General features: G+C 39.9%; 1 protein-coding gene across 1 annotated transcript in view; it reads right to left on the bottom strand.

Moving 5' to 3' along the window:
* Positions 1 to 1884: 1884 nt before the first annotated feature.
* The window catches only part of STK31 (serine/threonine kinase 31), a 41061-nt gene continuing 16669 nt past the window's right edge, over positions 1885 to 26276 (bottom strand). The window contains exons 11-23 of the mRNA XM_074898067.1: positions 19407 to 19586; positions 16827 to 16943; positions 15627 to 15746; positions 15013 to 15144; positions 13917 to 14018; positions 12913 to 12993; positions 12459 to 12584; positions 11661 to 11786; positions 11331 to 11417; positions 10338 to 10487; positions 8488 to 8613; positions 6453 to 6521; positions 1885 to 2156 (exon numbers count right to left, since the gene is read on the bottom strand). Coding sequence (XP_074754168.1) covers positions 1974 to 2156; positions 6453 to 6521; positions 8488 to 8613; positions 10338 to 10487; positions 11331 to 11417; positions 11661 to 11786; positions 12459 to 12584; positions 12913 to 12993; positions 13917 to 14018; positions 15013 to 15144; positions 15627 to 15746; positions 16827 to 16943; positions 19407 to 19586 — 1599 coding nt within the window. The 3' untranslated portion in view covers positions 1885 to 1973. The remainder of the gene's footprint in view (positions 2157 to 6452; positions 6522 to 8487; positions 8614 to 10337; positions 10488 to 11330; positions 11418 to 11660; positions 11787 to 12458; positions 12585 to 12912; positions 12994 to 13916; positions 14019 to 15012; positions 15145 to 15626; positions 15747 to 16826; positions 16944 to 19406; positions 19587 to 26276) is intronic.

The raw sequence follows: 26276 nt of genomic DNA, 5'->3' as shown, positions 1-26276 counted from the left end.
TTGGACCGGAGGGTGGCAAATGTGACACCCATCTACAAGAGAGGCAGAAACAAGGATCCAGGAAACTATAGACCTGTCAGTCCGACCTTGGTGCCAGGGAAGGTCACAGAGCATCATCTTGAGTGCCATTACAAGTCACATAATGGACAACCAGGGGATCAGGCAGTCAGCATGGGTTTATGAAAGGCAGGTCCTGCTTGACAAACCTGATCTCCTTCTACAACAGGGCGACCTGCTTATTGGATGAGGGAAAGGCTGTGGATGTTGTTTACCTTTTCAGTAAAGCCTTTCACCGTTACCTACAGCATTCTCCTGGAGAAACTGGCTGCTCACAGCTTGGATGCGCACACACTCTGCTGGGTAAAAAACTGTCTGGATGGCCAGGCCCGGAAAGTTGTGGTGAACAGAGTTAAATCCAGTTGGTGGCTGGTCACGAGTGGTGTCCCTCAGGGCTCGGTGTTTGTTGGGTTTTTTGGTTGTTTTTGTTGGGTTTGTTTTTTGTTTGGGGTTTGTTTTTTTTTTTTGGGGGGGGGGGGGGGGGGGGGGTAAGAATCATCTTTATTGATGAACTAAAGGGGAATCAAGTGCACCCTCAGTGAGTTTGCAGATGACACCCAGTTGGGTGGGAGTGTTGATCTGCTCGAGGGTAGGGAGGCTCTGCAGAGAGACCTGGACAGGCTGGAGCCATGGGCTGAGGCCAACTGGAGGAGTTTCCATAAGGCCAAATGCCGCGGGCTGCACTTGGGCCACAACAACCCCCAGCAGCGCTACAGGCTTGGGGAGGAGTGGCTGGAGAGCTGCCAGTCAGAGAGGGACCTGGGGGTGCTGATTGACAGCCGACTGAACAGGAGCCAGCAGTGTGCCCAGGTGGCCAAGAAGGCCAATAGCATCCTGGCTTGTGTCAGCAATATCATGGCCAGCAGGGACAGGGAAGGGATCTGACCCCTGTACTCGGCACTGGTGAGGCCGCCCCTCGATTCCTGTGTTCAGTTTTGGGCCCCTCACTACAAAAAGGACATTGAATGACTCGAGCGTGTCCAGAGAAGGGCAACGGAGCTGGTGCAGGGTCTGGAGCACAGGTCGTACGGGGAGCGGCTGAGGGAACTGGGGGTGTTTATTCTGGAGAAGAGGAGGCTGAGGGGAGACCTCATCGCCCTCTACAGCTCCCCGAAAGGAGGTTGCAGAGAGCTGGGGATGAGCCTCTTTAACCAAGTAATAAGCAATAGGACAAGAGGGAATGGCCTCAAGTTGCCCCAGGAAGGTTCAGACTGGATATTAGGAAGCATTTCTTTACAGAACAGGTTGTTAGGTGTTGGAATGGGCTGCCCAGGGAGGTGGTGGAGTCCCCATCCCTGGATTTGTTTCAAGAATAGGGTCGACTTAGCACTTGAGGGATATGGTGTAGTTGGGAACTGTCCGTGTTAGGTTAATGGTTGGACTGAATGATCTTCCAAGTCCTTTCCAACCTAGATGATTCTGTGAAAGTGTTTCAGGCAAACACACTCATGAAAAATCACACCTTTGTAGCTATTGTGAACAACATTTAAGAACAGATAGTATGTATACACAGTTATGTAAAGCAAGAAACATTTTTACAAATGCGTGTGTACAGTATTTTGGCTGGCAGCAGCACTGCAAAGGAGCAACTAGAAGGATGTTCGCTCTCTGTAAAGCCAGCTGCATTTTTCAAATGCAGTTAAGACAGAAAAGGCATGCTTGCCCACCATTTCTTTTACCAGTTGTCAAAGCAGTACTACTTTATCTTCCTTAAATCTTCCAAGGCAGTTCCTGTAGGGACATCTTGACTATGTAGTAACAAAAATACTCCAGCAAAAAGGTAATACCCTAGAGCATCTTTAAGAAAAGATATCTGGAATTACTGCATGAAGGGTAGAAAACTGGATACAAAAACAAGTCACTAAAGGTTCATCTTTAAGATCTCTGGCATCTTAACATCTATTATCCTCAGTTAATCACTTTTTTCCCCCATCTGTCTTCTTAGAATCATGTTCTTCATGTGGCTCAGGTTCTTCATCTGGTTGTGGTGAAACTGGAGTTTTATCAACCTCAAGAAAGCAGTCATGCCTCAGTACCTGCTCAGCCGCTGGTCTGTTACAGCAGAACAAACTCAGGAGAAGAGATTTAACTGTATCATCCTACAAACAGAGGGAGAAATATTTCATCAGTAAGTAAACCAAGCTCAATTACAAACAACAACTAAGTATTTGATGAACAATCTTCTAAGTGCTTAGGGCCCAAAGCCCTCACAAAAGGTTGTACCATAGCATTCCCAATGGCCAGCAACACTTGACACTTTGCTCATTAACAACAAAATAAAAGCAAGTGTTCAGCACCAGGTCTGTCAACCTGGTGCCAGCAGACTTACACTCTTCTGTGAAGCTGTTAAATTTTAAAATACCAATTCACTGAACTACCGTAAGTTATAGAAATACTGAAGCTCGTCTTTCTACTGAGAAGGAACAGAACAGGTGCCACTCACCTTCTACAACTTCATCTTTTAAGTTCTGTCATATTGCTTTACCTCTCTACAAGAGCACAAGAAAAGAAAACAAACTAAAGTAATGGGCCCTAAATCAACAGCAGCTATTTTGCTATTAACCCATCACTTATGCTAAGGCTTTCTGTATTTATCAGAAGGGATTACGTACCAAAATGCTTAGCACATTAACAGTGCTAGACTCCATACACAAAACATAAAACCACAGCTGAAACATCACCTGTTGAGGAAGGAAGAGCACACAGTGGATTTGGACAAGGGGACTGCAAGACAGACAATTGCAAACACTGATCTCAAGATGTACATTAACAAAACTCAAGGAGTCTGGCTTGTTCACAGTCTACCAACACAGCAACACCTCTGACCAGGGTCAACAAAACAGCCAAGTACAAGATACCTGTACACCTCTCACCTATCCCTATTTCACCCAGACCAAATAATCATGTGATGCAGAGAAATGCACACAAGTAGTCAAAATAGAAGACAGAAACAAGCAGACAATTTCCAAGTCTTCCACTAATTATCGGAGTGACTCTGGAGAATTAGCCACTCCCCAAATCTGCAATCTAGGTGAAAAGATGAGATCTGAAAACAGTTGCTCATACAGGCATAAGAAATTGTTAAATGTTTATAAAACATTTAAAATGCTTGAAGAAAAATCTTTAGTTAAGAAGATCTAAACACACACAATGAAATAAAGAAGTGAAACATCACTACACACTTCCTCTGCAAAAAGTGAAGAAAGTCGGAGCATTTAAAGAGCTTGATAAGCTTTATATTTGTGTATTTGCATTTCATTGTATTATCAAATGTCTGTCAACAACAAATATCCCCTTCTCACCCTCTTTTTGCACTAAAGAAACTGAAAATTGATTTCACAAGGAATACTGCTGTAGGACAACATTTCATCGTGTCTACTCCATTCCATTGTGCTTGCTTATTTACTTTTTCTTAGAAAATAAAAATATGTAAAACTGGATGCTGAAACACACTGAAGCCTGGCATGGCAAAATGAATGGCTATAAGAGCTTGTCTCTAAACTTTGCTTTTCCTCAACAGTTACCTAACATTAATACCCCCATTTCAAAGCTTAATGTTATTTTCCTGTGGCAATTTTACATTTGCTGAAGACAACAAAAATTTTACTAGTTGCAAGTATGCAATTCCTCTGGGCATGAGACTGAGATGGAAGGGAAATTACCATCCAGTCAAGAGCCTGCAGATGGGCATGGAGATTAATTCTGAATAAGCCGATTATAGATAAAGCACTTAAAAGCAAAATAGATTCTCCCCAATAACTGGGACAAGGATTAACAGCCAGAGGTCTAAAAGATTCCCCAAGAAACAGCTGAAAGAATTTTTTTTAATATTGCATTTCTTAGTAAAACCCTCATGTGTGTTCCCATGCACTGCAGGCAGCACAGACTGCTTTCCAGATTCTGGTGGCTGGTGCATGTGCATGCACACACATCCAGAATGAATCCTTGAAAACTGCCAAGAATATGTTGATTAGCGTTGTATCACCTGACAAGGTCAAAAATCAAATGCTGGTTCTTTTCATCAGGGAAAAAAGTTGAAAAAACCCTTGCTCTTATTAGAAGCTGTAAAATTAATGAATCCCTGCTAGGAACAATAATGGCTAAATTCATTAATTGTCCTTGAAATAAAGGCAGCTGTTCGCACTTCAAAAGCTACCTGCCACAGAAGAACACAGAAGTACAACACCCTGAAAGTGGGCATTTAAACTTTGACTTGCATACATCAGACACCTTATTTGTAAAGAATTATCACAGCAGAAATTTTATGTAACGCAAAAGTGAACCAACTCTAATTTTTAATACCCCAAGAAATCTTTTCTAATTCCTTGAACAGTTAAGTTTCTCTTATACATGAGAGAAAGTTGGGTTTCAGTATCTCAAGATTATTATGCATAATCTTGAATGACGTACTGGGCAGACTGTCTGTACAAGTTCTGTGGAATATATTTTAAACCCCCTAGTTAGCCCTAATGGTGAATCATGAAGCACTGAATCTTCTTTCCTATAATACTCTTTGTTTCATGAGATTCATTTAGTTTTTAGTAAGAAGCCAAGCAGCTATCATGATGAGAAGAAACACTATTTACAGGATCACCTCCCTGCTCAAATGCTGCATGTTTTGGTTTTTTTTTTATTTTCCATGGTAGGGTCACACTGGAAATTATTTTGCCGAGTGATTTAGTAGACAGTCCTGTGCTTTATCAGTAATGCTTTCATCACTGGAGAACACTGCTGAAATACAGTTATTAGAAGACATATTGTAGAGGGTAAGAGTCATCTAATAAAACAAGATTATTTACAGTGCTGTGTCATGCAGTGATCCACAAGCTACCCTGCCTGGACACTGGAACCACTACAGCTGTCTTAGTCTGGTACTGTGTATCATGACAGTTTCTTAGCCTAAGCAAAGTAAACAGGATACACTAAGCTCATAATAAATATAACTCTAGTAATTTAGCCCCATGCTTTAACAGTTCTTTCTGCCAAGCAGGCAAATCATTAATATACAAGTATAACCAATAAAGAGGGATTTATTCTTTGGGTTTCTTTTTCCCTTGACAAAACAAACCAAATTCATCTTACCAAAAGTAACACCACTGCTTTGTTTCCCAATTTTCTATTTAATGTATTTTTCTACTTTTTTTGAAAGTACAGGGATTAACCTCTAACTCTTCCATATATTCCTTTGAAAATTCTACCCATAACCTAAGACTACATGAAAGTTAGAGTCACCTGCTTGCCATTTTTTTAATAACAGTATAGGGCTTGACTTAAGGAGTTTTGTGGCCTTCTCAATCTAGATAAAGCAGTAAGCTCTCACTTGAAGTAGTATCAACAGAATAAGCACGATACGAGAAGCAGTCCATACGGATTAAAAAAATACAATGGCGATCCACTCAAGGGAGATGGGAGGGACACAGGACAAGAGCAGTCAGTAGTAACTAGACAGGCAGAACTACAGCAAAATTTATGAAGTAGAAAATAGTCTGGGAAAGCTAAGGATTTGAAAAAGGTCCATAAACCTCCCAGTGAATTTCTTTATGTACGGCGGCCTGTCTTATTCCAACTTTTATAAGGAGAAAAGGCATCACCTGTAGCAAAGGTATAAGAGGTTCAAAGCAGGCACAAAGAAAGGTCTTAACTCCTGGCCAAAAGGCTGAAGGCTTATGAGAAAGAGTTACACAAGAATATAAACCCACGGAAAGACAAACACTCAGGTAACTAAGGCATACAGAGAGGGGGCCATTCAAATTAATCTGCTTATGATTAACATCCAAAAGATAGCTAAGTTAGCAAAGGATCGACTTCAAAGAAAAAATGAAAGCAGCAACAAGAACTCCTATCATGCAGGGTCCATTTATATCTGTGTATTTGTTCCAGAGGCATAGGGAAGTTTTACATCTCACACCCAAAAAACCCAAACCAAAGAATAAATAAAGGGTACAAATACACTTTTACAACTGCATTGAAGAGATTGAAATGGAATTTGGCTGTTATAACACTCAAGCACTGTGCAATGATTATGTAGGAAGACAGATGAACAAAGTCAACTTCCCTGACTTCAGAAGAGACAGGTTCGTAATTCAAATCTCCTTTGAGGCTGAATCTCAGCAATTTATTCCCCAAGTCTAAAACTTGGGTGTCATTCAACTAATGGTTATCTGTGAAGAAGTTGCTCCTCCTGAGACTGGAGTTAAATATTAAAACTCGGGGGTTTTCTACCTTCTCAAATACAATTTTATTTGTGCATGCTATTTAGAATTATCCAAACAGTCAATTAAGAACATTTTATCAACCCAGCACTTACAATGCAATGTTTGACTTAAGAAAATAAAATCAATTAACCACCTCTAAACAAAAGCACTCTAATCTTCCTCATCTGACAATTCACATACCATGACAACCACATTGACCTCAGGTGTTCCATCTTCTTTTATGCCAAACTCCTGGTTTTGAACACAAAGCTGTAAATGAAAAGATACATAATGCATAACACTGGTGGGCTTTTTTTTCCTTTTAGTTTAACAAGTCAAACATCAGCCAAGGAAATTCCAGGTTTCAAGTGAAAATGGATTGTTATAGGAAAATGGCAGCAGGAAAATGCTTTTTTCCTTGATTTCACAGTAGGACATAACATGTAAGGGGCTCAAGTTCCCCTTATACAGAAACAATTGGAAACCAGAAGAAACTCTGAGGTCAGAAGAAATAACACTTTTAAAAATATGACTCAAGGTCCATGCCCAAGCTGTACCTTTAATTATATAATCCTCATTAAGAAATGCTGAGGGGTAAGCACACTCTTATCAGACAAATGTTAACCCTGTACCCATAAAAAGTAAAATCTCCCCCATCTTCAATATTGCCTAGAACCATGCCCAAGTGCAGCATTTTTCAAAAAGCTGCCTGCAGGTTAATCTGAAAATGCTTCTACTCTTACCAATTACAGAGACAGCAAAAGGAAATGTGTTTAGTCAATGCTGGGTTCTTGTGACACAGAGCAGCAGAGAACTTGGAAAACCACTGTCTCAATTTTAGAAGTGGCACTGCTGTTTAATGAGAAGAACACAATTTCAGCTGCCCAACATGAAACTGGCAACTGTCAAACACAATACTAACACTTGAGCTAAAATCTTCCATCAAATGATCAATACAACACCAAGTCCAAGCTGGATTAGTTACATATGGATTAATCTGAAATTCAGCTGGCAAACTTGGATGAGGTTTCAGAAGAATGTTGATCTTGTTGTGTCCCAGACATTCTCTTCAAGAAAAGCCAGCCATTAGTAAAACTGCCTTTGCTTTTTGAGCTTTTTTACCTTTGTTTTACACTCACTTCTGCTTGTAAAAAACCTTTTTTACAGAACAGATGAAGATCTGAATAGTGGTACCAAAAGTGTTCTAACTGAATGACACCACATTAATAAACTATAAGGATCTATGATTAATTAAGCTACACTTTAGTTCATCTGTTTCAGTAGAAAAATTACTTTATTTGAAGCAACTGCTTCCTAAATCGGGAATAGAACATAATGAAGAATGACTTTTCTATTAACTAGCTTCATCTTCTAAACACCGGTAACTGACAACAGCTACCTATCAACTTGCAGTTTACATCTCCGTTAAGAAGTGTTTCTAAGATGCTACAGCACAGAAGGGATTACTGAAGTCATCACTGTGCAGCTGATGGAACTACCAGTGTTTCCCAGGAAGACCCCCATGTACCTGGAGCTCCAACCAGTACTCAGTGAACCAGTTCCTGCATATCAAGCGCTCATGTGAAATCACTGCCTGGGAACACCAGCACTTGCTGGGCAGCCTGTGGCTTTTCATGTCTGGGAGATTTCAAGTTTTCCCATTCAGAACACATGGCACTGACACCCTGATTTGTGGAGGCAGCAATACAGTGCCAGAAGACGAAGATGGAAGAGATGATGTGCAACATACCACCAAACACAGGAAAGGAGATTGCTTTCTCCTCCCCAGCATAACACACACTAAGAAACGAAACACCCATCTAAGCACTGCTGCCAGCAACAAAACATATGACAGTCCCATCCTTGCTTTCATCTTTCCTCTCTTTATTTGGATAATTCCTCAGGGGCAAGGTCACAAAAAAAGAAGAAAAAAGCTCACAAGTAATTAACAGGAAGTGCTGTAAGAACTGACAATCCACAGGATGAAGAACAAAAGCATCATTTTTGATCACATTACAATACAAATTAGATTGTATATTTTACAGAAAAAATGCACTGTCTTCTGCCCATAATGGTAACTCCCATTTGTTCCACACTTACCTCTCAGCTGAAGATATGAATGCTTATTTAGCCAAAATAGTTCAAAGCAGAAGTTGGAGATAGCATTTATTGTTCTTTGTAAGCCTGCTACAGTTCCACAGTATTACTAGAAACTCTCCCACAAGCCCTAACATACCCAAAACAGAAGGCAGCCGTAAGCATACATGTCAGAGGCTGGAGAAGCTGGCTGTCCCATTTTCAATTCAGGAGAAACTAAGCTCAGGGTACCGGCAACCATAGTGTTTGCAGCAGCACGTTCTTTCTATGGGGAGAAAAATTGTACCCGTGATTTCAAGACCAACAGCACATGTGTCAGACAACTTTACCATAGAGTTCTGTGCTGACCCAGACTGAAACATAAAATCCTCCTTTACTGATCACAAAAAAGTGTTGCGTAAAGGAAAAAAAGAGATAACATCACACATCTATCATCTGTAACAGTAACAGAAGAATAGGGATGGCAAGTTCTATTCCACAGCAGAACTATTTAAGTTCATAAGGTGGTACAGAACACAAATTGAAAAAAAACTTCTCAATATAGAAAAAAAAAAAATTATAAATATTAAAATATATTTAGCACTATTTTAAAGAACTTAATCTCTAAAGTTCGGTTCTGTCAGCTTTCCTGTTTTTTCTTCTCTGCCTTTCTGGTCTTTACCTGAAACTAGTGCTTCCTCCCTCCTGGTTTCTAGCATATTTTAGGACTGTCTACTGTCAAAATAAAAGCTAGACCCTGAGTTTTTATCCTCTTTCATAACAGCATCCAGCGCCAGTTATAGCCAGACTGAAGAAGACTAGTCTCCAGACTGCCAAGAGTACTTGGTAACACATCAGTTACCAGCTCCACTCATGCATTTGTGATCATGCAGAAAGTACAAGCACTGAGCAGTACTGACACCCCTACAGCGAAGGCACAAACTGGATCCAGGCTGTGAACCACTGGTAGAACTTTCCTGCTCAACCACACATGAGCTGCTCATTTCAGCACAGCCCATACCTGCAGGGCAGAGTAAACAGAGACAGTCTTCCTCAGCTCTTCCAATTTTCACAATGATACCATGTGTACTGAATATCACCTTTCAGGAAATTCAGCTGTCAATTTTTAAAACATCTCTCTGTTGAAAAACTGAAATTTATTTCAAGGGAAGCACACTTTGTTGTCCAAACATTTGACACACATCATGAGATTAACAGACAATGCATCTTCAAAGCAGAAATAAGGGTTCTCAATGAAAATTAATGTCTATTAGGTTTATTATATTAGTATTACAATATATATTAGTATTTTTAAAATTAAATAAGCATGAAGCAGACCTCTAGCACAAAAATGGTTTAGCTCAAACACCTTGAGTTTAGAAAGTCAAAAAGGTGACTACAGCAGCGACCATTATTGGAGACTTTTACTATGTAAACACAATGAATAGCAAACAAATAGCTTGTGTTCTTAAAGAATATTAGATTTTCCCCAAGAACAACTATGAAAGTCTTTACTACAGAAACTGAGGACTAGATCAGAAGTACATATAAATACAGGTATATGTAGGCAACATGTAAAATCCTGTTTATTTACCAAATACCGCTACAGACTAAAACACATACTAAAACCGGATTACCTATGAAACACAAAGGCAAAGACTTCATACGAGTTTGACCAGCCCTTCTTCAAACATGAGTTCTGACTCTCACCTCTGATGCTGCTGATTACCATTAAATACACAAGACAGCCAGACAACAACTAATGCAGCTTCTTATTTGTTCCACTGGTTTGCTTAACCAGAGCCCACACTCAGTAATTCTTTTCTTCCCCTCCAAGATTAGATTAAGTTTACAAAAACTTCAACAAGACTCAAACTGCCCCCAACAACCCTATCTGAAATACGAAACAGGAGTCTGACTGCAAAGCACAACGTTTATCAATAAACCTTTTGAATCACACACACAGTTGTCTGTTTTGATACAGAAAGTCACTAGAGGATTTTTTTTTACCTCAGATTTTGTGAAATCAAAGTCTGCAAGGACTCCTCGTTTTCGATTCACAGCAAAAACATTATTTTCATGCAAAGATCCATGTACTATATTAGCTCCATGCAATGTCTGTAGACCTCGCGCCACTCCTTTCATCACTTTTAATGCCTCCTAATGATTTAATTCGTACGTTTATTTAAAGATTGACATGGAAAAAACAAAGCACAGTATCAAGTAAGTTTCTATCCAGAACTGAAACTTTTTTTTTAAAGGTTTGTACACATTCAAAGTTCACGCCAATTTCATTTTATGAAGTATGGATTAATTCCCAGTAAGATTATCATGACTTGCACAGTGGGGGGGGGGGGGGGGGGGGGGGGGGGGAATGCAATCACTGATTAACATACCACTAACATGAAAAAATATGGGGGGACAAAAAAAAAATCACAAACAAACAAACAAAAAAAAACACCACAAAATCACTCCACATGCAACTCGGACTTTTACAAGTAGGTCCAAGTCAGCAAACAGAACTAGAGCAAAGACTTCTAGCTACTGCTTCTTTGAGAAGGGATGACTAACCAAACTGCCTACACTGTGTGGGGAATAGGGAAAGGAAAAGGAGGGGGACAAAGTGAGGGAGAAAACGGGGGAAAAAAAAATTTACACACACAGCATGCTCTAAAACTTCAATACTGAATGCCTGTCCCTGAACATCTACATATTCAACTCCAGTACTTTTAAGATGTACTAGAAATACAGCTGAGGCATTAATTTTAATTTTTTAGAAAGTGTATCCAAGCAAAATCTCTTTTAGGAAGTTATAAAGAACTGCCTGACCAGATGCTAAGAATGCCAGTCAAGCTATCCTGTGCAACTTTGTCAGTCACTGTCAGCCACCAAAGGAAATACACTGGTGGAACAGCATCAGCACCAGAAGATACAGCAAAACATTAGAGTTCAGTTCAGAAACATACAAAATAAAATGTTGACAGTCTAAGTTGTTATACTTACTTCTAAAGTTAAAGGTGTATCAGCTTGTAAAGCTCCCAGACTTGCTCCTGGGTAGTATGGGACCATTATATATACCAAAGGATCAGACTTCAACAACAACAACAACAAAAAAAAGGATAAATAATTGTTTCAAGTATCAGGAATACTGTGAAGTTTAACATGCACTAGTTTGGTAAATCAATTCATTACGTTTACTAAGTTTTACTCAGAAAGGAAATATTTTTCTGATTCAATGCTCCAACTTGAAATATGTTAAAACTTTAAGGTCCAACTTAAACCAGCTTAAGGTCAGCTTAAACCAGAAATCTAAATCATCAGTTTGAATCTTGCCTTGGAAAAAAGAAGGAACAACACTTGCAATAGTCCAGATTTCTCCTTCTGTTGATTCCAAGCTCTGTGATACTTGGCAACTCCTTCTATCACTCTGGCTTCTGAGCTTACACATACAGAGTAGCCCTTAAAAACAAGATAGAGACCCAAGCCATTATTTCTAATGCCTGTAACATTACTGAACTTTTTTTTTTTTAAAGAAATGCATATTGTTAGGTGCCATCAAATAACTTTCTCTTAATTCTAATGCTCATAGACTGTTCCCATATTTTATTAACTCTTAGAAAGCCTGTACCAACAAAAGAGGAAGCATGTCTCTAATCTGAGATTTAAATGAAACAAGTCAAAAGCAAGAAGAATATTTACAACTATGCTTCCCATAATACTAAATCCCCTGTCTTCCCAATTGCTAGCAGATTGGTAGAGAAGCAGAGCAAGGGAAAAGCAGCAGTTCCTGAAATATCTCAGTCAAATCATCAGAAAGACAAGCCAGCCTCTCCAAAGAGACAGGAGTAAGGAACAGGATAAAACATCCATCAGATACCAGAAAGAACAGACAGTAGAGGGGAAGCACTGTTCACTACAACAGTCCTCAACAGAAGTTTAAAAAAAAAAATCTGGAAGCAATTCAGAAGGAAAACAATGTTTCACATTCTACAGGCCCCAACAAAACCTCTGCCATCAGAAAAGGGCTGTTAAATACAGGGATATGAAAACAGTGGAGTTCATTCAGAACCAGCATCCTAATAAGCCAAGGCCTCACCTGCAGTGCTAAGTGAAAGCCAGCACCAACATTACCTTTAAAAGAACCTTCTGGCCCTGAATTTCTAAACACACTAAAGGTCGCTTCATGCTCAGTTCCTTCATAGGTTCAGCATCCAAGAGGTCTCGCTCCAGGCTGCATGCCAGAAGTCCACCAGAACTCTGAAGCACATGGACACACAGATCCAGGGTAAGCATGTAGCATTTAACAGGTTAAAATTCAGAGGTTCTGACTACCTCTCCTCTTCCTCAACCAACTTAGCAAAGCACAGAACCAGATGGGACATGTTAAAAAGCATCTGTTACCAAGAGGCTGGCCATGATAAGGCAGCTAATGAAATGCATTCCTTGAACATCTCCCAGAAGAAGGGGAGAAGAAGGACGACCACAGTGTTCAGGGTGTATGTCCCCCAAATGAAGAGAGGCTGTGCAGAGCCTTGATAGTGTCCAAAATAATAACTGACAGTGCATTCAAACAATCTCTGCTTACCATATAGTTTAGAATTCCTAATTCTGGATAAAGAAGTGGTAACTCAGGCAACCATTTTTGTACCAAGTATGTAAGCTTCTCCTAAATGAAGGAAACAAAGCCCACAGCTTCAGGTCACTAGTTTCTGACATTTGCAATGTATACCCAGGACATTCAAATGTACATTGACCATGACTGTACCTCCTTCAACAGTATTATTCGAAGTAACACTGCCAAAGAAAAACCAACACACAACAAAGAATACAGTGGTACAATACAGGCAGATTTTTGAAATCTCTTGAAGGTGGGTAGTCTTAAGGCCTCGAACAACTCATGCACTATCACAGAAAACATTATCTTTTCTAGAAGAGAATTTAGTAGGCCTAAGCAAAGGAAAACAACTTCATTACGTGTAAGCGGGGAAAGATAGAAATCAAGTAGTAACACAGACCAGGCCAGCATCTCATGTATCTCCAGACCTCACACAGCTGTAATGCTGCTAAGTAACTATTACACCCAAATGTTCTATCTGCAAAGATAGATATATCACCACCACAAATTCTGGTGCCCTTCTACTCCCTCACAAGGAAATGGTTTTCATTTCTTCCCTCCATATAAAGGACATAGAGAAAGGGTGATCTCCTTCACTTCAGGATAAAAGCCTGTTTTAACCTAGTCATAAGGAAACAACCCCCTGCTTGCAAGAAATACAGTCTTTCTTCAGCAGCTGAGCTTACAATTTTACCTGTAGCTCTTCTAAGTGGAAAACTACAGCTCATATTTTTTTTTCACCTCATTCCCTTATGTAGGAGGGGAAAAGTTTAAGAAACTATACTCAAACAGAGATAAAAGTGATCAGCCTCCATGCCTTCTCCCATAGGTTTCACCAAAGAAAGGGCCATGTTAACATTCAACAACATAAAAATCACATTTTTTGTTTTACCCAGAGCGCACATTAAAGCAATTGAAATGCTGATGTGCTTCATACAGGTTTGGTTTAGTTGCTTACGTAGTTTAATACTTACATATTCTTCTTGTTCCTTGGATATTTCCTGAAGAACCCTATTTTGCAGATCAGCGATTTCCTCTTTTATTCTTTTCATTTCCAACTCACTGCAGTCAGACTGCTTTAGGAATAACAAAGTTAGTGTATAATTCTCATTCTGCTATCATACCATACAGTAGCTTACTATATCAGGATTAAAAAACAGCTTCCGTATCACAGTTCTGGAGTTGAAAATATTCTCAGATGCGCATTTTACTCAGTCTCCTTCCTGGAAACCCAAGAGATTCTCTTAAAACCTAATCTCTGAGGAAGCTGTTCACTACTATTTATGTCACACACCAAATATTCTAGCCATTTGCCTACTTGTTTCCTAAGTCAAAGAGCTTTTATTTTTAATTACCTAATCACATATAGTAAAAGCAGCATCATTCATCTGCCAGCAATGCCAGGTTCCATAATTCATTCACTTTTTTCTCCCATAAGCAGGCATTTTCCTCAAGTCACCTCATTATTCAAGAATCCTTTTCTCAATGGGTTTCATTAGCGTGTCTCATTTTAAATCCCTCCTGGAAGCTTACTGCCCCTTCACAATGCTTACAGAGAGACAGATGCAGGTTCTTTTTTTCCTTAAGCATGATCAGAATAATTAACATGCAATCAAACAGCACTGAAGCAGGGGTAATATTTACATTCTTTGGACTTCTCTGAAGGGTAGTGGAGAACTCTGAAAACTAGAACAGACACTGACTTCTGTCATCAAAGTGGAGGTACACAAATTGTCAACAAAGTAGAAACTTAAAAGTAATCAAACAACTAGCATTGAGAGAGATGGACAAAACTGTTCTACCGTCACCACAGGGCTTAGTTAAAAGCACATGCCGTAACTGGAGACTGAAAAATGGCTATGTACTGACCTTTTTTTTTTTTTTTCCTTTTTAAGCCATTCAGGCTTCATCTCAGGGGCCTGTAAAACTTCCACAGTTAAAGGCAAAATTCAGGCCAGGAAACAAACCGGTCCATGTAATTATCACTTACATGGAATAGACAGAAATGGAAGTTTCCAAACCAATTTTAAAAACAACAGACAAAGCCAACAAACTGTAACATTTTCGTACTTCCTCAAAGTTGTTCTTTTCAAGCAGCTTCTGTCTTAACTGGGACTTTAAGCTCTTCACAGTTTCCTTAATTGATAATAAGTTTTTAATATTGGGTTTTCTATTCAGCCATTCCTCAGCAAGTTTTTTGAACTAGGAGGAAAATGTAAAAAAAGTTGAAAGTGAGAAAGTGTTCAAGCATTCTATTTTAATATGCTTTAGTCCAATGCATTAGAGAAACTGCCTGAAGCCTACCTGAATTCAGCTTTTCAGGGCCTTCCCTGAATAAGAGGGTTTTTATGGTCTTTCATTTTAATTACATTAACAACCTTCTGAAAAACCAACATTCTACTTAAAGTTCAATCCCCTTAAATTACATTGTACTGATTTGGAATGAGTCCAGAGATTTCAGCTTCCACTGCTTTATTTTTTAAAAAAGTATCTCTGTTTAAATGAAATGAAGCACTGGCTGAGGTAATGCACAACTGCAGTTGTTAAGGTTTAGCCCAACCAGTCTCTCATCACCAACGTACTCCTAGAATTTCCTTATAAAGAGATAAGAGGACATCTTTCATAAGTAATGTCAGAAATGGCTACTAGTATAGATTAGTGTCAGAAATAAGGCATAAACTCACCTCAATGCTGGCCAAGTATGTGTTCTGTATGACAGTGATAATATTTTGCTCCTGATTAACTTTATGTATAACTTTATTGTAAGCGTTCATAATTATACCCTTCTCTGCTTCATCATGCTCCTAGATTTAATTACACAGAGGGAAATTAAAGAGTGAGAGTCATTCTTCATTCATACACACCAACATTTAAGATGTAAAACCTTTACTGAGAAATTCCATTGTTAATGGGGAAAAAAAAAAATCAGTTACCAGATTTTTCTCTCTCTTCTTAAAGAGATTCTAAAAGGGAAGTTAGCAAGTCTAAGAGTTCATCCAGTAGTTTTAACAGAATAAAACCGATTGGCACTTCCATGCAGAAGTCCAATTTCTTACTCCACATGCTGTGACAGAATTTTTTTTAGGATAGCACAGTTAAACAATTATGAAATATTAAAGCATGCAACCATTCTTCTAAGTGAGAGTCACTGGTTCTATCACAGAAAGCAGCCACAAGCAGACTAAACTAATGGTTTGCTGTTAGTATGATGCTACATCAAAGGATGAGTTCAACTTCTGCTGGTGTGGCCATACTCCGGCACAGTAGGGACTCTCATTGCAGAGACAATGGAAGTATCTCAGAGTTAGCAGAAGAAAATGGAGGAAATGTTTATCAGAGAAGATAAATAACTGGGAAAAAGACTAACAGAAGCATAGAAAATTATTATCAGTAAGGCAAGAACACTTGCCCCATGCAAAATGAAAGCAGTTAAAAACAATTCATCTCATAGGATTGGAAAAAAAAAAAAAAAAATTATCCATACACACTCACCCCAAGAAGCAATCCCATTATTTTAAACAGAAACTTACTTTTCATCATGTGTGTTTTCAACACAAATACCAAAACTCAGTACAGTTCAAAGAAAGCTTCTCTGCACATAGAAAAGCAAGAATGAATTTCCCCAGTTTCTTAGCTAAGCCATATATATAGCTTAGTTAATTCATACATACAGCCAAGTTCCTGTAAGCCGAAGCTGTTTGGTGCCACATTCTCTTCTCTCTGGGGAGCAGCCTGAGTGCGTTTCTATCACATTGCCATAAAAAAAAAAATGCTGCCTTGTAGCAAATAAACTCATCCGATACATTAAGAAAAGCTTTAAACTGAAATCAAAGGTGTATAAAATATACAGAAGTCATGACACAGCAGGCCTGATTAGAACTTACATTTAAGTCAGTACTCAGTTCTTCACAAATAGCCAACTTAACATTTTTGAAAATTTCATCCACACTGCCAACCACTTCCGCCGAATTTGAAGATGCTTCTGACATCAGGTCAAAGTGCTTCAAAGAGATTAAAAAAAAAAAAACCAACAACAAACCAAACAAAAAAAACAGCCTTGAAATTTTAAGTAAGAAGTTAGCAAGCAGACATGAAAAACAAGAAAGAAATACAAAGAGTTAGCACTCCTGGAAACCTAGTCAGGATTTGTGTCAGATCTCGAACTGCCTCACACTGGAGTGATATTAATGACTTCTAGAACTAACAGAGTTAGTCTAGCAGGCATGAAGAAAGTTGATTCTTGCCTTCATCAGGTTTTACTGTCCTAGTCTCATTTTGATTTTTGCCAAAAATGAAACAGTGGAAGAATCCCAATCCTTCTATTGAGTTTCATGTCAAAAATCAACATGTGTGCTGTCCATACAGTGATACACAAGATGGCAGTTTCACTATCAACTGGGCTTTCCATTCCTATATAGTACTACCTGAGATAAAAGACATCTTGGGGATCTATTTCACAGTTTATCAAGTGTGAAATAAGGTTAAAGGTTTCACCAGGCAACCCCTATGTGTTTTCGTAGAAGTCAGAAATAACTTCAAGATACAGAGGGTGCCACATAAAAATCAGTAAGATACAATTACACTGAATGTTGTTTTCAGCAGTATTGTAACTCTTATCTGCAGAAGAGATACACTGGCAACCAGAACTAAAATGAAAATACGATCCTGTATTTAACATACAAGATACACAGTCATAATAGAAACCTGCAAACTCCACCTTGTTCATTCATCTATCAAGCACAAGTATTCCACTAAAAGTTCTAAAAAATATTTTATTGCCTTTTAACCTTAAAAGGAACTAAAAAAAAAAAACTTCAACAGTGCAAGTTCAAACAGTATGTTGCTCCCCAAAGCCTGGAGTTGCAGCCTGGAAAGGAGCCATCCAGTCTCTGAAAACTTCCTTGTCTGTCACTGACCCATTTCTTATTGTAGATTCTGATCGATGCTACTTGAGATTCATTTGGATTCAGAAAGAGAGGAAAAGGACTATCTATTTAAAATATAGGGAGGGGAAACACTTCAAAGAAGCATTTCCTCTACACGACTGCTCACACTTCTTTTAAAAAGGAGCTAGAAGTTAAGCTGCAACAGATTAACTGAATATCAAATAAGTAAATGAAAATTCCTTCCTTGGTCTACCTACCAGTGCTTTACCAACCCATGCCAAAAGTCTGTGCATTTCCTGTGTCTGAGCTGTTTATGGAAAAGTTCAGATTTGAAACAGGTAAACCCAAATTCATCATCACACTAACAACCTTTACTCACTTTCACATCTGTAGAATAGCACACTGAATTGCACCCCGCAATCACAGAAGCCACCTGCAGGTTTGTTCACTCTAATAACTGACTGATTATAAACATCTGCAAGTAATTATATTCATTAACATTACACGGCACATGACATGCACAAGCCTATACTGCTGCTGAACAGCGTTTATCATCAGGTCAAGGAACAATTACTCATAACAGTGCCTTGCTGTGATGGGTACGGTGAAATGCAAGGGCAGAAAAACTATTCACTATGAAAGGGCACGACCCTGGTGGATTATGTACAATCAACATGGGCAGGAAGGTTACACTGACACAAACTGAGAACACTTATACCCAAGTGCAACAAGGAGATCAAGGAAGCTGGGCCTGCAGGAATGAAGGGAGAGCAGCTCGCAGTCTCCCCAAGAAGATTTAGGAGTCCCAAACTGAGAAAGAACATAGATGTTAAGGACAGAGACAGGAAATCCACAAAGTTACCTCCCTACTTTACACTTTCTTTACAAGCAGAGCTCAATGGATGGTTAAGTCACTTCCTCCATCCATCTCATTTTAAGACAAGTAACATGCACTCAACTCATGACTGAAGAGACACAGCATGAGAACAGTATTCCAGAAAATACTGCAGGACATGCAAATAGAATGAGACAACTTATTTGCATAAATTCTCCACACTCAGTATTTCAATGAGGAAAAAGAAAATCTATTATGTATGTCTGCAATCTGTACCTAGATCATGTGAAGTCAGATTGGCAGCTTCTTTGCAGTGATCTTTCATCACCCCTTGCACCAGCATTTATGAACTAGGACCTTTTAGAATCTATCATCTTTCTATCCAAAGGCCACTTGAAAGAATTAAAGCATTTCAGTCACACAATGAACAGAAAGGGCACACACAAACAAAAGTTACACTCGCCTAAGTACTGATCTTTATACAGAAGATGTCATTTCATAAGAAAGTGTAAGCCCGGGCTCACTGCAAAGGTACACTAAGAATAAATGTAAATCACACTCCATTCTGCAACACATTACCTCTCCCTCTGTATTGAATCATTGTCATTTAGTGCCACTGCTCATAGGTACAATCTCCCTGCTGCCACAGGTAGTTGTCCCTACTAATACCTACTCCTCACAAGCTCCGTTTGACAGTGTCATATTTCATCTTTTACACCAACAGGAAAGACTGTTTGCCTTACCTTTAAGATACCCCTGAACCAGTCAGTAAGAATTTGCAGAGCTGTCTCCGTATCATTTCTGACACTAATTAATTTCTTCATTTTAGCACTCTTGTAGTTAAAGAACTGTTGAAATGCCTCTTTGGAGTCATCTGCTTCAGAAATTTGACCATAAACAGTCTCCAGAGAAGCAGACAGTTCCTGTGCATCAAGTGAATCAAACAAAAACAGGTTTGCAAACCAGAATAAATTTGTGACAGTATACTAGCTATAAAAACCAAGACATTTAACACAGAAAAAGTTCGCACTACCTGTTAGCATAAAATTAACTCTACTACAAAAGTCTCCTCCTATATCCAGTGAAGTATATTTTATATTAGACTTTCCTCTCAGATCTAGTTACAGTATGGCTGCCAGAAAATGCAATGTAGAAAAGGATCTCACACAGAAATCAGAAAACACGTAAGGAAAAGACACCACAAAAAGCTTAACAGCTCATAAGAAGCATTTGTATTCTAGTTTCTTGTTCCCTAGGATCGGACTTTGCAGTCATACTCATCAGGACAAAGAGCAAAATGAGGTTCAATTCATAATGCTCCTCATAGAGCTGCTCAAATTCAGAAAACAAAGTGAACTTGTACTAAGAAACAAGCTGAGCAGCCAGGTACCGAAGAAATGCTTCTGGACTGATTCCTCCCTTCAGAAGTCAAATCTCTTGTGATGCACCTTTGTCATCACACTGATTCCCAGATGAAACAACAACTACCTATGTGTCTGACACCTGAAGGCCCTTTCAAACAAGTTTTACAGCCTGTGAACTTGTATTTTCATCTCAAAGCCAATTATTCCACAAGTGTATGAAGCAAAGGGTCCACCTCTTTTTGATTTGTACTGGAGAAGAAACCGAAGCATTACACGTAAGGGAAAGGCATTGAGGCTAAAGCTCAGGGCAAACAGAAATCACTTTTAAACAAAGGGCAGTCTGTCAAATAACCCGAGGAACAGTAGGGCCAGGAAAGAATCTATCAGTTACCAGTGGAGACAGTGTCCTGACAGAAAGTTGCCTTCCTTGCACCCCAGTGGAAAGCCATATGCTGAAACATACTTGAGCACTACATTGGCCTTCGCAGAGGATTTGCTGTTTGAAAGAGAAAATTCTCCCTGAACAGTGGGATTTAGAATAGACTAGACTATTTCAGTTGAAAGGGACCCACAATGATCATGAGCCCAACTGCCTGACCAGTTCAGAGCTCACCAAAAGTTAAAACATGTTATTAAGGGCATTGTCCAAGTGCATCAAACTCTGAAAGGCTTGGGGCATCAACTGACCCTCTAGGAAGCCTGTTTCAGTGTTCAACCACCCTCTCAGTAAATAAATGCTTCCTGATGTCCAGTCTAAACCTTCCCTCATACAGCTTTGAGCCATTCCCATGCATCTGATCACTGGATTCCAGGGAGAAGAGCTCAGCACCTCCCTCTCCACGTCCCCTCCTCAGGAAGCTGTAGAGAGCAGTGAGGTTGCCCCTCAGCCTCCTTTACTCCAAACTAGACAAACCCAGTGCCCTCAGCCACTCCTCATAGGACACTCCTTCCAGCCTTGTCACCACCTTTGTTTCCTTCCTCTGGATGCACTCTAGTACCTTCACATCCTTCTTAAATTGTGGGCCCCAGAACTGCCCACCGTACTCACGGTGAGGCCGCAGCAATGCTGAATACAGCGGGATAATCACCTCTTTTGACTGGCTGGTTGTGCGGTTTGATGCACCCCAGGGTGGGCTTTGCCCTCCTGGCTGCCAGGGCACTGCTGACTCATGTTGAGCCTGCTGTCAGCCAGCACCCCAGGTCCCCTTCTGAAGGGCTGCTCTCCAGCCACTCTTCTCCGAATCTAGACACTTCTGCCTGGTGTTACTCCATCCTAGGTGCAGAATCCAGCATTTTGACTTGATAGATTTCCTCCCATTAATCACAGCCCAATGCACCAATCTATCTAGATCACTCTGCAGGGCCTTCTGTCCCTCAAGAGCCAACAGCAAACTTGTTAATGGGTGCACTGAACTCCTGCATTCCAGATCATTAAGAAATATACTGAACAGAACTGGCCCCTTTGAGCTCTGCCCTTCAGCCAGTTCTTCACCCAGTACACCATCAACCTGCTCATCCAACAGCTGGACTTGTCCAGAAGGATATTGTGAAGGACAGTATCAAAAGCCTTGCTAAAATTCAGAAAAATTACATCCACCACCTTCTTTCCATCCACTAGGTAGATGACCCTATTATAGAAGGATATCAAATTAAACAGGACCTTCCTTTTGTGAATCCATGTTGACTGCACCTGATTGCATTATTCTTTAAATGCCTATCAATAGTAGTCAGTATAATCTCCATAATTTTTCCAGGAACTGAAGTTAGAGACTAACAGGGCTGTAGTTAAGCTGTAGTTCCCTCACACCCTTTTTATAGGTTGGAGTAACACTGGCCAGCTTCCAGTCAGCAGGGACCTCCCCACACTCACAAGACCTTTGGCAGATAATCAAGAAGGGTCCTGCCGTAACATCCGCTACGTCCTCCAGTGCTCTGGGATAAAGCCCATCAGGACTCATGGACTTGGGAATGTTCAGCTGATACAGCTGGTCCCTTACAGTTTCAGTGTCCACAAATGGAAAGTCTGAAACAACTCTGGCCAGTTCCAACTCTAATTGAGCTTTGGCCTTTTGTGTTCTCCCTGCATAAATGAACCATAGCTCTGTACTCTTTTTTTGCGAAGCCTGACCTTGCCTTCAGAGATCACAAAAAAGTTTATTTTTCTTCCTGAGCTCCATGAGTAGTTCCCTGTTCAGCCAAGCTGGTCCTCTGCCCTGCTTGCTCAACTTAGGACACAGTGGAATCGCCTGCTCCTGTGCTTCTAAAATGGTTGTTCTTAAAAACTGACTAACACTCATGGACTAAGCCCTCAACAGCAGATTCCCAGTGTACTCTGCTAATTAGATCCCTGAATAGCTTAAAGTTTGCTCTCCTGAAGTCCAGGGTAGCAACTGTCCTTGTTTCTCATTACACTGAAAAATTTAAACACAACCATTTCATGATCACTGTAGCCAGGACAGCCACCTACCATCACATCCCTTACAAATCCTTCTCTATTCACAAACAGCAAATCTAACAGGGCATCTTTCCTAGTTGGCCAAGTACCTGTGACAAGATGTTATGACCTACAAACTTCAGTAATTTCCAAGATCTCTTCATCACAGCAATATATTCCCAGTTGATGCCCTTATGGGAGATTTCCACTTTCCCGACAAGGGCTACCGGTCCAGAAATTTCTCCTAATTGCCTACAGAATAACTCATCAGTGCTTACATCCTGGCTGGGTGATCGGTAGTAGACACCCACTCCCAACACCTCCTTTGTTTTCAACCCCCCTAACCCTTACCCAGAAGCTCTCAACCACATCACCACAAACCCTAAGCGCTGCACAATCAAACCTCTCCCTTATTTATAGTGTGACACCTCCACCTCGCCTGCCTGGTCTAACCCCCATAAACAGCCTGTAGCCCTCCATTCCAGCACTCCCAGCATAGAACTCATTCTACCAAGTCTCACTAATACCAATGATATCATAGTTCTGGGAGCTAGCAACACTTGCAGTTCATCCTGTTTGCTTCTCATACTGTGTACACTGGTGTTGTACAAGCATTCCAGATACACTCCCAGGAGCAGTGTAAATGTTCTCATTAGGATTGCCACCCCCGAACAACACTATGCCAACCTCTGGCTTACACATTGCAATCCTGTTGGTATCCCCTTTGCCCTTCATTTGACAGGAGGAACCTGTGCTTTTGTAATAAATAGCATACTCGAGCATTCAAAAAATCCATCATGATACTTACCCACATCATTCCCAACAAGGTGACTGAAGAAACCCTGAGAAAGGTTGCTGATAGTTGCTTATATACAGCATTTAACTTTTTTTTTCTTTTCTCAGATCCCAAAACATCAGTTAAACATCACAAACCTTTCCAAAAAACGCCTAGGTCATGCAAATGAAGAAAAACACCAGAACACCCCTCTCCTCTCAAGAGAGGTTTTCATCTTTGCATCCATTCAGACTCAATAGCCAATGGAAAAAGCAGTATGACAGAACTTAAAGTCACCTGTCAGGAGCCTTTCAGGCACTTGAAACACAGAGGTCATATGATCAACCCAATATAAAACTTTAAGTAGAACAGGCTGACACTACCACCACAGGCCAGAACGTAGCAGCAATGCCCTCCCCTTGCTGAGGACTACAGATACTGCAAAGGACCTTAACCAGTTTTGTAGAACTACACATCATGATGCCACAGCCAGGCCCCTGCTCTATAGATACAGCACAGCAAGAGTTCAGATAGGGACCAAAAGCATAAAAATCTCCTGACATTCTAAGTAACTAAATACAGTGACAAAAATTCAGAAAACCAACAACCACTGCCAAACAGTCTTTTATAAAAATTATAAAACCACTTTCAAAGCAATAGCTACTACAATGAGTAGCATATTCAGTACTATCAATCATCTAAAACATCAATTCCTAACTGCACCAAGTGACATGAGCTTTGCACAAATACGCTTGTCCATAAGCTAATACAAGAAGGAGGTTTGTGCTAAATTTATGGAGGCTATTTAAATCATTCAAGTGCACAACAGATTTTTCTCACATTCTTTTCTGAACAGCTGCATTTTAATACACATGGATAGAAAACTGCACAGCAAGAAGAAGCCAGGTTCAAAAGAACAGTCTGAAGGCAGAGAAAAAAAAAATAATCAGCCTATGAAACAGCGGCCAAAAGTGGGTAACAGAACTGAGAAAAGTGCTCTGTAGCAGTTTCATATCCAGTATCACACCTCGTTTACAAAAATAATAGTACTAGTCATACCAGAAAAGTATCTGCATGCATTCCATCAGGCTGTCCTCAAGGAAAGAATCCTGTAAGTTACATCCCATTTCTTTCATTTTTCATACTATAAACACATTTCCCTAAAGCATTAGCAACTTCACCAGCACCTGGATACAGAAGTCAGCTCCAGCAGGAAAACAAGTTACCATCTGAAGACACCTCAGTGGCGCACATGCACTTGTCCCAAACGCTATGTGTAAGCGCAGTAAGTTAAAAGGAGCAGAACAAGCTACTACACACTACCCACGGGGCAGAGGGAACATGCTCACAGACAGCTAACACAGAACCGCTGACAACTGCTCAGCTCCCACCCTCGCTTGCTTCACAGTAACTGATGTGTATGCCCACACTCTCAGCCTTCTTCTTGACCAATGCAGTACTATCACTTGGAAAGCATGGAGTTCACTGTTTATTTTGGTCCTAACCAGTTGAAACAGCCGCAGCTGAAGCTGTTGGAATCTGTAGCTCAGGCCAACAGTTCTCACTGGAAGGTATAAGACCTAAGTCAGAAGAGATGTGTGATGCAGAAGAGAGGTTTGCAACACACCGCCTCAGTGAGAGGGCCATTAGCTTCCAAGCTCCTGTTCTTCTGAGAGATACTGGAAAAAACTCTTGTTTCTCTAGGACAGCACAGTATGAACTCTTCAGCTCTATGAAACTGCAATCAAGGTTTTCACTGATACTTGATAAAAACTTGTTTGTTTCCCTACTCAGGAGAACTATTTTGATCTTCTAGCTGCTAATACAAGAGAGAATCATCAACACAGTTAAGCTAAAGCACAACATTCACTCAACACACCTAGGAGCATTTCAGTACTCCTTCAAGTATTTTCAAAAAACTGTTAAAATATCACTGCAGTATGATTAGCTAGAAGATGCTTAATGCCTACCACCTAGTGGATTAACATAGCATAACCTTTAAACACACACCAAAACCCCACAACCACAAAACACAGAGAAACCCCACACGATAGGGTACAACTTTCCTCTGTCTGAAAGAACAGGATCCACACAGGACCTCCAGAGATAGAAATCCATAAAATACTACCTATCCAGTATCTTTTCCAATTAAGACACCAATCTGCATATCAGACTAGAATCAAAAAGTAACTGTATCAAAACATTTTTTTGAATAACATTGAAAAATAATTTCATTAGAAATGGAGTAATTAATTCCATAAAAATCTGAATGCTTCCATTTATTAATGTTTCTCCAATCTGATACAAACATAAGTGCAGCCTGTAATCATGGTGGTTTCTCCTAAAAATCCAATCTCACACTTGTGGACGAATACATCTCCGGAATTTGCACAGACAAGCTGTCAAACTATTGCCAACCTTCCCCTCTCCACACACACTTGCACAGACAAAATAAAAAGTAATATTTCTAAAATTAAAAAGATAAAATTATTTCTAACAGCAAAGGCCAGAAACACCAACTTGGTGTTTCTATTGGAAAGTCCTCTTCAAAAGTTCTTACTGCCTCTACAGAGCCTATTTCCCTATGTACTTCCCTACTTCCTGTTACTGGGTTGGCTGTGAGGGCAAGACACTCTTGGGATAAACACATGATTCTGTAGTGTTTAACTCTCACCTCAAAACATTTTACACTTTGCTACACTAGTCCAAACTACACAGCCACCTTAACAAAAAGGGCTCAGAAAGCATAATCCAACCACAAAACCCATTACCAGAATTTGCAAGGTAACTGCATTGACTTTCTAATTGTAGGTTCTCTCATTAACACCTGTCTTCTCCTAAATATTCTGTGCTTTGTGAAGTCACCAAAGACAGTACCATAAGAAAAAAAGCTGCTGCTTAAATCCAGGATCTAAATAATAATTTGCCTCTAGAAACAAAACATCTGAGACCAAGATCACAAGTAACACTGAGAACTACTGGTGTCAAATGTACAACTTAACTCAGAAGCGTTATCTAAAATTCCACCTGCTGCTGTCGA

This window comes from Athene noctua, chromosome 2 (assembly GCF_965140245.1).
Source record: "Athene noctua chromosome 2, bAthNoc1.hap1.1, whole genome shotgun sequence".
In the NCBI taxonomy this organism is placed as follows: Eukaryota; Metazoa; Chordata; class Aves; order Strigiformes; family Strigidae; genus Athene; species Athene noctua.
This window is presented reverse-complemented; position numbering and strand designations above follow the sequence as displayed.